This window comes from Cinclus cinclus, chromosome 3, assembly GCF_963662255.1.
Source record: "Cinclus cinclus chromosome 3, bCinCin1.1, whole genome shotgun sequence".
NCBI classification, from domain to species: domain Eukaryota; kingdom Metazoa; phylum Chordata; class Aves; order Passeriformes; family Cinclidae; genus Cinclus; species Cinclus cinclus.
Window position 1 is genome coordinate 76,006,384 of NC_085048.1, and position 12,335 is coordinate 76,018,718.

Here is a 12,335-nt window from a genome sequence, read left to right on the forward strand (position 1 = left end):
TATTATATAATCTGCTTGGAGTCAGTCCTATGTTTTTGTTAACAGACTCCTTCTCTGACACACAAGCCAATGTTGGTGTGTTTACCCAAGTTATGCCTTCATTTTGTTTTATGTCCTCAAGACTGTTCTTACCCATCCCTCAAGGCTGTATTTGGGTAACTGAGCACCTGAGTGTGGTTTATAATGCTGGTGTCTCACATATCATCCTGTGCCTCTGCTTTCAGGGCCTCTTCTATCATCCCATGCCGTTAGTCTTCTGTGTAGCGTTTTATTGTAGGGTCAGAGACAGTTTGTTCTGACCTTTAATGGTCATTCCTGCCTGTTAGTTGCAAAAATACATGGAACCATGTAGTAATATAAAAATTGTACAAAAGCAAAAGCACAAAGGAATAGTCATCAGGTCATTAAATAATTGCTGTCACGGGCTAAACCAAATCTTTAGGCATGCCAAGATAAGTTCAGATAAAGCCTGATGGGTCCTGAGGCTCATGGTGCTGTCTTGGCACAAAGGCTGCAATCTCTTACAAGAAACAGCAATACAATTTTTACTGAGGCATAAAGATACATGTTCTAAACCTTCATCTACAGTCTCTTCCAGTGTAAATTTATACCTAGGGCTGTAAAATTTGTCTTCAACTCCGCTCTTAACCTGTGGGACACTACCTGTCCTGGCAGCAGCCCTAAGCTGGAGGCCTTCGTCACCCAAATCCCAAAGCCCTTCCTAGACCCACCACCTTCAAATCAAACTTCAGCTGTTCCTTGTTTGGAACTCGGCCTTCGCAGTCCTCGAGTAGCTAATGTAGGATCCAGGTAACAGCTTCGCTGTTCTGCAACTGGCAGCATAAAATTTATCCAGCACCCCTGTGAGCCCAGGAACCCCTCAGACCTAACCAAAAGCAGAGCAATCAGTGGCTCAGCTGAGTCAGGGCAAACATGATCCTCTTCATCGGGACACGCTTCCAGGGCCCTGGCTGCACTCTAACCAGAGTTTCTGGGCTCTGACCTGACTCAGGCATCGTGTCTCAGGCAAAGGGTTGGCTCAAAGCAGACCCATTGGATCACTTTCCAGACGTGGTTTTTTGCTGCACAGGTGCAACTTAAAGTTTGCACATCCATGCACTCGTGCACACACACATCCAGGAAAGCCTGTCACAGCACCTAGCATCCTGCCGAAGGCTGCTGGAATGTAGCTCCTGGGAAAGCTCCCAGCTCCCTTGGGCTGCAGGTGAGCCTCCAGCCCATCTTCTCCTCTCGCTGCCTCCTGTGTGCAGGTCTCGGAGTTGACAGTAGGGGGTATGAAATGTTCAGGCATTGCCTGCCAGGCTTCCTTTTCCATGGTGCAAGAACAGCTGCCAACCTCCCATGCTGTAGATTTCCAGCAAGCGCGTAGGGAGGGTTGTGAAGCCTGGTCTCTAATAGTAAATGCTAACCACAAAAAACATTAATTATTTCTCTGCATTTTAGTGAAAGGAAAAGCTACTGGAAAGGTTCATCGTACACAGTATCTTTCAATGAGTCCTGAGTCACAGTATGAAATGTGGAATATCTATTATTAGGCCACTGATTTTTTTTTTTTCCTCATCAGATAAATTTGAAAAGTTAAATAAAACATGGCTGTACAAGGAATGGCACACCTAGCTTGATTTCTAAAATATCTTAAATAACTGAATAAGAAACTGAGGCTCAGGGGTTTAGTATTTGGTATATACACAATGTCAAGCTCAGGACATTTCAACCCACGGGTGCCTAATTAGAGAAGCAAGAAAAATAACTATAACCAGGAAATGTCCTGTAAAATTAATCTCTGTGTTATAAATAAAGATGCACCAGAGGAAATCTGAGAATAGGTCTTAACTTGCTGTGTAATGAGAAATAGGCGATAACTATATAGAGAAAATTTTAGCTTTCCTATTTTGGGCAGCAGCAAAGTAAAAAAGATGTGACAGACTGCTTTTGTTTATGAGTTTAAGCTGACAGTAATTTTCAGCTGTGTTGCCACTTATGAGAGAAGGCACGTTCTTTATTCCACTCATGGAAAACAGTTATGTAAGAATGACCTGTATTAGATTATATTTTCAGCTTTAGAGCAGTGCAAATTCAATATTCACCATCTACCTGAATTTAATTCATCATATGAATGGCTGCAATACACAGAGTGAGAACCTTGATGTGCAGTGTCACCCAACCAGAGCACTCTTTCATCTTGTATCCAGTATAATACCCTGTGTATATCAATTTGATTTTAACTAGTTGCTGTCATCAGAAAGAGGCTCTTTCATTTTATGTCAGAATTCCCCAGGCACACTAGACAAATTGGCTCACACAAAGCTGCTTCATGTGGATTTAACCAGGTCATTGTAGTACTGGCACCTCTATTTTTCCTGTGCATGAAACATATTCTCACTGAACGAGTATCTTCTCTGTTCCTTATCTATAGCCACATTTTAGCATTTTGATTAGCCTAAATCTGTCTCTAAAACAGAGTAATAGTCCCATAGCTATACATGTCTCTCTCAGTGAGATTTTGACTCTGAAGTGGCTCAAATAATGCATTTTCTTCCAAAACCCTCTAGCCTATCTAGTGCCCTAGACACCTGCTATTTTTACCCACTGCAGTAAAAGGCACCAATAAACATGACAGCATGTTAATTCATGTGATCATGTAGATAAAACAGCCCTGTTGATAAAACAGCCAAGAAGACAGAATAAATTTAAGTTGGACTGTCACCATCCATTGTAGCACACACTTCAACAGCTGAGGTTGCTTTTGCTTAGAGCTCTAGCTCTAGTGGGCTTTGTTAACCTAAATATTATGGTGGGATGCACATTGCTCAGGCACAATGAATTACTCTTTGTCTTTCAAATGCTTTCAAGTATACAAAGCTTTTCTCATAATCTTGTTAGAAAATGAATAATATTTCCTGTTTTGAGATATCTAAACCTTCTTAAAATTCTGTACTTCACATAAAGTGAAATAATTTTACATATTTCTATTACCCTAAATAAAAGCTTATTTTTGCAAGTAAAATTCTCTTAAAACCAAACATTTCTGATCAAAAGCAAATGCATTTCAGATTTAAAAAAATCTTCACTGGAACACATTTTTAAAGTTATGCATGACCAGCTTTTTTGCTTATCAGGGAGAGATGAAGCACCAAGAGCAAACAAGCAGGAATACAGAAATTACATCCACTTGAAGCAATGCACAAAGAAACTTAACAGTTGCATATTCTGTTCTGAATTACGGGTCTTCAGTTTTCATATGTCATCTATACCAGGCAAAATAAGCACGATCATAAAAGAGGCGTGCTAACATAAGGCAGTATATAATTTGGTGGGTGTCAAAATTCAGCATTGTGTATCTAAGACTTCCAGTATTTTGAACAAGAAGCTTTGTCTTGAATGTTTTTAATCTAGATGGTACTGCTTAGTTGCTCTCTGTGAGTACATTCTTCATTTGCTTCGAAGTAGTTCTCCTGACAGGTCGCTGTGTACTCTATCACCTGAATGAGATGCTGCTCTAAGAAGGACCCTTTATTTCTATTTCAAGATGCTTTCTGTCCCTGCAGATCTCTTTCCAGTACTCCATGATATTGATTAACTGCAAAGAAAGCATTCCATGTACATGGTTTTGTATTGTTGTATGGTCCTTGGCAGTCTCTCTGGTCTCTTTATCCCTGTTAGTTTTTCTAAAAGACTCAGCATAGAAAAAGAAGTAAATCTATGTCCTTCAGTGTGACCCAGAGATAATAATACAGACTTTTCCTCCCGTCTCCCTGAGGTAATAATGCAGGGGGGATATTGAACAGTGCTTACAGCAGCTCTTTCTTTAGCTTTCTGTAGCTTGCTGTTATTTATGGCTATTCATTCCTGGTCAGAATATGCAGCACAGCTGAGAATCAAAAAAATTACTCGTAAAATAGCATGGATGAAATCTAGTAGCTTTTCCATAGTGCTGGGACAAATATTCCAGATTAACTGGGGAACTAGAGAATATTGTGTTGAGTGAGTATCAGAAGTGATCAAAATCTCCTGTCCTCAGCAAGCTGATGTGTGATGCCCACCTGGAGCATCTCTGAACTTCCTATCCAAGACCAGCCAGAACAAGCAAAGTTAGAGACCCCTCTGCTTGACAGACCTAGGCCATTGACAAGACGAATAGGTTTGCTAGTTTAGGATGTAAGAACATGATTTAAATAGACACTGGTAATGAAGAATTGCCATACACCTTTTCTTTATTGTTGGATGAAAAAATGCAGATAAATGTATGTGTGCTTGCCATCACTGGGTGTGGAGCACTACATAAAGGACATGAACACTGAAAGCTTATAAATCTGGATGGTATGATTTCTTCACTGAATCAGAGGGACTCCATCACTACACCATTTCTCTGCATTTGGTTCATGCAGAAGAAAGTTTTTAACTTAGATGCAGCAAGTCTGGGAATAGGAGGGATGTTTCAGCTCTAGTGAGCTGAAATGTCATGCTGCTGTATCTAGTTCACGCTAGAATTTTTGCAATGGAAAATACTAAAACAATAATTCACTGCTGTTTTCAGCAATTTGCTCTTGGTGAACTGCATGTGTGTGGCTAGAAGATGTTTCTTTTAGTTATTCCTAAGGTCTCCCAGTTTTGTTTTCAGAACTAAGATCAAAAATGTTTATACAAATAAAGTTAGCAATTTGGTATGTGAAATTTTGCCTCAGTGTCCTTTGCTGTTAGGTCACAACAAAGACATGAAGATGGAGAAAGGAGTATGTTTGCAAGTATTAAAACACTGGATTTAGACTGTTTGAGAAAACAGAGACACTATAAAGGTCTTCTGGACTGATTACAAAAATTTAAAATATGTCTGGTCTTCTTATATAGTGCTTCTGAAAAGAATAGCAATGTTTTGTCACTGCTGTAGTGATTTTCATCTGTATGCATGCCAAGCAAGAGTCCCCATCAAAATGAGATATCATCTTATTTGTCACAAGGAAAACTGAGACCTGGGTCAAGTGTTCCCCACTCTCCTGCTTTGCCTCTCTGAGCTAGCTCAGATTGCTTGCAGAAGTCATCCTTCCTTAAGGATGTAGGTGTTGAAAAATCAATACTAGATTATGTTCTTTGCTATTAGCTTGAGCAGCTTTTTCTATTTCCCAGAACTTACTAATGTGCTGTTGTATAGAGGTCAGCTTTCTGCCGAATTGCTGAATAATCCAGCAGGGTGCAGGGCCGAGTTCCCTCTCCACAAGCACAGAGACAAAAGTAAAAGTCATTTCTAGGATACAGATGAAGAGACTTTGTTCGCTTTTGTCACCTCTACATCAAAAAGATTAGCAAATTGGATATACTAAGTGAGGAGCAACAAAAGGCATTCACAGACTGAGGAGACTGATGTAGGTTGTAAAATGAACAGTGGCAAACATATTATTGATGTTTCCTGAATAAAACACAGTGTGGGGGTTTTCTGTTGTCTTCTGTTTTGGTTTGGTTTTTCCTTAAATGCATATTGCAATGGCCACTAGATGAGCTGGAAATAAATTTCTACAGATGTTGGTCTTTGTTATTCAATTTTAACTAAGGTCATCTCAGCCAAAAACTAAAATTGAGGCACTATTCCATGACACAACTTATATGTTTTATCAATACTAGATGACCAGAATTCAAGTAGAGTTATAGCTTTGCTATATTGTTTAAAGTTGGGCCAATTTCTTTTTTCTGTCATACTAGAAATAAATATATTAAAAATTATCCATATAAATAAATGCAAAAGTCTATCCACATAGAAGGCTATAAGTATTTAGACAGTATACACTAAGAACTTAAAGCAACCATTATAAATTAAATAGTTTTGTTTCAGTTCATCATTTTCCCACACGCTTGAATAAAACCATATTATGAATGGAGAGAGCAGAGCTTCAAGGTTGGAACCTATGTGCATTGTTTATAGGTACTGTTCACATAGTTGCCAACCTCGTGTGATGGAAATTACCCAAGGCACTGCCATTTCTTTTGTCCTTGTACTATCATTTTAGGCAGGAAACAGCAGAATAGGCCACTTGTGTAGATTATGTAATTTTGTCCCAGTCATAAATAGGACAAACATGGGAGTCCCTTTTATACTTTTCATGATAACTTTTTCCTTCTGTGTCAGTCTATCTGGGGAGCTTTCATTGCTCACGAATGGGTTTTTTTTACTTTTTTTCCAAAATGTTGATGTTTCCCCTTTGTGCCTGTTATATTTGTGTAGAGTTACATTGGAAACTCAGACTACATTTTATTATGAAAAACAATTTCCTTCCAGGCACCCCACCATCCTGCATTACCAAACATTGCACTTCCTTGGTGTTTCTGCTTTTCTCACAAGAAGGGCTTTAATCCCTGAAGCAGAATCAAACCTGTGGTGTCTAACATGTGCTGTTGTCAGCCAGATTCACCTGACTCCTCCTTCGCCTTCCCTCCTGCTTTACCTGTCTTTTTGTATTTGCAGCACAGCTGGATGCCCCAGTGAGTGCTCTCTCTCTCTCTCTCTCTCTCTCTCTCTCTTTGCAGGGGTATGTAGTTGATGAACATGCAGCCATGCAAGCTCGATGGGAAGAAGCATCTAGAGAAACAATCAAGAAGACAACCAAGCCATGCCCCAACTGCAATATTCCAGTAGAAAAAAATGGTAAGTTTATTAGACATCTTGTACTTACCCATCTCTTAAAATTCATTTTACAGTATAAATGTATGAATGTGCAGGTGTATATATGCATGACATTATTCCAAGAGGGGGAGAGCATAAAATGCTTGAATAATTCCCTGTCTCACCTTATCTAAATTGTCTTGAAAACACTAACTCTAAATCATTTAGTTCTAAAACCGCTCATTAAGCCTAATAATATGTCCAGCTATTTTTTAGATAGGGGAAATGGGGCACTGGATGTAGCATTCATATGACTGGATATCCAGCTAGTTATCTAGACTTTCCATTGTCACTGGGAAAAGTAATATTTGTAGGGTAAAACTCATCTCACAATGAAGCAGAACATATATAGGTCAGAAAATCACACCTAAAAGTGGGGTATGAAGAATTAGTCCTGCTGTAGATGTCTGCACAGTACAATGCTGAATTTGGGTGAGATTAATCCCAACCCAGCCACATGCCTATGGTAGAAGAGCAAGTTAGAGGAAGCAACATGAGTCCTGACAAAGTTTTCATTAATCAGTGCTTACCATGTAGGAAGAAAAGTAATCTGCTGGCACTGGGATGTTTAGAACGATGAACAGGAATGATAAATAGACTGTACTTTAAAGGTTAATACTGTTCCAAGACTTAATTGTATTTATATTAATTAATAAAAATATATTAACGTGATTGCCTAAACATTATGCAAATATTTAGAGGATGCTTCTCAGTTTTGTGGCATTCACATGGGACACTGAAAATGCCAAATAAGGCACTATGAACTGCAAGGGGAGAACACTTGGAGCAGTGACACTGCAGAAATATTACTGGGGAAGAAACAGGACAAAATCCTGAAATCTGGAGTTTGAGGAAAGAAAAGAAGGCAGTTGGCAGATGGAAAGTGGGGGACACAAGAAGCAGAAGGAAAAAAAAGTTTGAATTGAAGAGTCGGAAGGTGAGACAAGATTTGGCATAGCATAGACAACAAGGTGGGCAGCAGAAGCGAGATAACAGAGGGTTAGGTCAAGAAAAATTTTACATATTTGTAGAACAGACTGAAAACCAGAAATTTTAATTTGATTAGAAATAGAAAAATTTTAATGGTGACTATTTATATTCAAGAGTTTTGCACAGCCAAACAAAAAAACCCTTCTGGTTAGGTTCAAAGGAGTGGTAAGACCTTTACTTTCTCTTGGACTCTGAGCACCCTACTTTAGTTGCCCTGCTTTGAGCAGAGTTTTGGATTGGATGATCTCTTAAGTGACCTTCCCACCTCAGTGATTCTGTCATTTTGCAAATAAAAGCATGAAGCTTAAAAAGTGCAGTGTTTGCCTTCTTCTTTGGTCATGGGTGCTGCACACGCCAGCTTCTAGGCTGCCATTTGTAAACTTAAAGAAGCATTTCAGAGCTGCCAAAGTATAGCTGCTGTCAAGAGACTGACAGCTGTATCCTGAGGTCTGCCAGCAGTCCTCATCTGGGAGGAGTACACTAAATCCACACAGGAGAATAATTCTGCTTTCCTTCCCCAAAAATTCTGTGGACAGTGTCTTTTACAAGGGGCAGTGACAATGCCAATAACTTTTCTATAATAGCCCATGTAAACTACGGGCATCGTAGAATATTTCTGGATGCCAGTAACTTTCCTGTACTAGCTGAAGTGAGAAGAACTTTCCCACAGCTCGGTCCCCAGCCTGAGTGAGTTTAAACACACATCTATGTCTCTCAGACGGCTGCTGTACTCATAGAGCTGTAGGTCCTGTTGCTTGAGGCACTCTCCACTGCTGATCTCAGTTGCCATGTAGCAGAGAGTAACATGATTTATGTAGCTTAGCAGGGAGGACACACATTTCACAGAGGACACCTGTTGGGTTTGGGTCCTGCAGCAGGACTGAGATGAGTTTTAGCCAGTGATGGCTTAATACAAACTGTAAGAGAGGACTGGATCTAAACTTTAAGTAAACCATAACATGGAGGATGGCCATTTGTATGTTTACATTTGAATAAGATAAAAATCTTTCTGTCGCATTGCATTTCTTAGACAAAGATACAAACTGACAAATAGACCTTGCTATCACAAGTGGTTTTCTCTCTCTGTCAGGTGAAGCAGACAGGCCTATTTTAACAAACTAATTTTTGTTTGTTTTTGCCTTCTGAAAAACATTCTGGAGTGGCATTTTCAAAAAATGTGGTGTAAGGGTAGGAGCTCATACAGTAGGGAACACACACTTCATGTACCTCCCATCACCATTTGGAGTCAAACCAAGATGACATTTCAGCATTTCTTCAAAGTGCATGCTTTTCTCTCAGTTTGAATTATACAAGAGATCTCTTTGTGTGGTAAGCAACATAATTTCAATTTGAACGGTATTTCTGTAATGAACTTTGACAATGTTAATGTTTTTATATATTACAAAATAAACTTTTGATCAAGGTTGTGAGCAGAGAAATTAAAGCTGCTCTCATGGTATGGAGAAGAAAGAAATCCAACATGCAAAAAACATTGATGTGATCAAAAGGCTGCTTCAGATACTAAAAAGGTCAAGTCAGCTTAAATTACTAATGTCATTTTTGTGTAATCAGCAGTCAGCCACCAAAGTCTGTACCTCCTGATTCACCAGCTTTGCAAATCTTTCAAATCTTTGAATCCAAATTCAAAAAATAATTAAATTTTGTTTATCTTCTGGCTCACAGCTAGAAGGTAAACAGGACTAGCATAGAGTAACCTTGAGGAGGTACATCCAGGACTGCTTTGAGAGGCCACAGACTATCATCTCTTTTCCCTATCTCTAGCATAGTCTTTTTTAATTTCCTCCTACCTAGAAAAGCACATTAAATAATGTGCTTTAATAACACAATAAGAGAAGAGTAGCAGATTTGAGAAAGCCAACAGTAATATTTTTCGGGTTTGTACTTTTCTTTTATTAAATAATTTACTTTGCTGGCAAATTAACGTTTAAGAAAGTTGATTTTAATACTCTTAATTGTGGATTAACATCTCCAAGTGTTTTCCAAGTATCAGAGCCATTCTGTTGCTGTTTTGCAGGTGGCTGCATGCACATGAAATGTCCTCGCCCTCAGTGCAGATTTGAGTGGTGCTGGAACTGTGGCCTGGAGTGGAACAGAACCTGCATGGGAGATCACTGGTTTGACTAGAAGTGCTGAGGCCAGGTCGTGTTGCTGCTAAAGCTTGGTTTTAATCAGGGCAAAATTCTGAACCACTTGCTTATACAAAAATCCCAGTGGTTGTAGGGACACAGAGTTCAGAAGTTGGCCTAGTTTGTTGGTTTTATGCTTTACTGCATATGCAATCATACCAAAATCACACTGAAGTTGTGCAAAGGCTTTTGAATCCAGTAGGTAAAAAAAAAAACTGTTTTAATGGACAGACTTGCTCATCATGGTACGAACAGGGGTAAATTACAACTTTTTGAACTTGTGCAGTCTGTCAACATGGAGAGTTGGCAGGGTTACTGTGAGGAACCTTACTTGACATTTATAGTCAGGAATCCAAAACTCTTGCAAGAGGGAGCAGCCTGCATATGTGTGTGTGTGTGTGTCAGTGTGCAAGCATCAAGAGGCATGGAAGATGTTTCCTGCATAATATGCTATTTTCCTTTGATCACTTCTTCGCTCATTCAGCACAATTTTTGATTTCAAGGAAGTATTTCTTAACAGCATTTTTGTCAGAGGGAAAGCTGTGGCTCTTAATGTTTTCTCAGGGTTTCTTCCTAAAAGGCTTTCTGCAGGGCAAAATTCTCATGGAAACGCCCAGCTTTATGCTGCACTTGTGCGAGTGTATTTGTGATATACAACACAAAGCCAGCCTACCTACTCATTATAGAATTTGTTACCATGGGAAGTTTAGCTAAGGATGCAGTTTCAGCCCTATCCGTGCTGTTGGTGCAGTGGTGACTGGATCAAATTAAGTGTTGTGCAAGATACACTCACAGGGCTTCATTTTTCATGTGCTTATGGGATGCTTTGGATGTGGCAAAGTGAGGCAGGAGGAGACTTCTCAGGGCTTTTCTCTACCATGATTCTTCTAAATGAGAATATGGGTATGATTCTGAAAATATATTCATTGTTCTAATGGTGTGGGGCAGAGGGACAGCTTCATTTTACCATGTTAACCCAGTAAGTAAAGTTTAATAGCATTCCCAAGTCTGAATGATTTTACTGTTTGTGATCTTTACATTGATGTTTTACTCTGAAATGAAATGGGTAATATCCATATCTAACACACCATGTAAGGATATGCACAATTTAGTTCTGGGGGAAAAAAAAAACGCACAATAAATAAAGCAGTCAAAATTTTAAACTTTCTTTTTTTCATTTGAATGCAAAGTGAGTACAAAAATATTGGGTGGGTCATGCATTGCCTTGACTGATTCAAACTCCCAGCTGAGAGGCTAGCCCTTTGATCAAAACATAATGTTAACACAAAATAAATTCCACATCCATGGTCTTCTTTTTTCAAGTTTGAGCTAATATTTTGTATGGCATGACTGTAGAGTCCTGAAATATTTGTGTGCCTCATATCAGTACAGAGCATGAAGCTTGAGGCATAAAAAAATTCCCATAAAAAATGTCACTAGAAAAAGTGTCCAGTTGCTAAAAGCAGTGGAATACTCATCTGTCTAAATTGGACATGACATTAGAAGTGTGAGGAAACAAAAGAATGAAGGCATGAGGTACCAAAAAATGAGAGAGTGAACCGGTAGAATTTAAGAAAATGAGAAAGAAAAGAAGTGGCAATGAGAAGAAAATGGACATTTCCCAAAGCTAATTTTCCTGTTTGGAACTGCTGAACTAAAATTTATGCAGGAGTAGCTGCAATGAAGTGTAGGAGTGCAATTGAATGCCACAATTTGGCTCATTTAAGTATTTTGTCTTAACAGGGGTATTTTACTGTGAGCTCTGATTATCTCATTATTTGATTTCCTATATCCGGGTCTATTTTATAATTTATATGGCTAATTTCCAGCAGGCCAGGGGAAAAGTAACAATGCTTAATTTTACTCTGATCATGTGTTACATGGGAGTTCATCACTATATTTTGTATTCTAAAATATCCAGAATTAAAGAAGTCTGAGTCTGCTTCTGTTTTATTCTTTTTTTTTAGTGTCTTTCTCATATAGGAAGAAGTTATTCATTATAAGGCAGTTTCACTGACTGTTCGAGTCTGACCTAACACATTAATATTTTAATTGTTACATAGAAATATGTGATTTATACCCCTGGACCAGGGTCCATTGAAGACAATGGATTACAGACCAGCTCCATATTTTTTTCTGGCCTGGGAAGGACATGCCAGGCATGAGTCATCAGGCTAGAATACCAACACCTCTTTTTTAGAAGAACTTGTCAGAGAACAGCATTACGAGCATTTGTCTGAGATGTAAGCAAGGGCAGGAAAGGAGAATAAAGAAAGGAGTTCCAGCACTGACTCAAGGTTGTGTTACAAAGACCAGATTTTGCACTCTACCAAAAACAAATGTGTATTCTGTGGAATTTAACAGATCCTGATCTTCTCTAACACTCAGTATAGTGTGAATACTATGTCTCCATGCACAGACTTGGGGATGGTACAGGCTGTTGATCTGATTTCTCTTTACTCTAAGATTCTCATAGTTTCCACAGTTTAAAGGGTATGAAAATTCAGGATTAATGCTCTGTTGAC

At 38.9% G+C, this 12,335-nt stretch overlaps 1 protein-coding gene across 1 annotated transcript in view; it reads left to right on the forward strand.

The window, feature by feature from the left end:
* PRKN (parkin RBR E3 ubiquitin protein ligase) overlaps positions 1–9,808 on the forward strand; it is a 563,177-nt gene extending 553,369 nt beyond the window's left edge. Inside the window, exons 11-12 of the mRNA XM_062489014.1 lie at positions 6,538–6,655; positions 9,699–9,808. Of these exons, the coding sequence (XP_062344998.1) occupies positions 6,538–6,655; positions 9,699–9,808 (228 nt within the window). The remainder of the gene's footprint in view (positions 1–6,537; positions 6,656–9,698) is intronic.
* Positions 9,809–12,335: the final 2,527 nt, after the last annotated feature.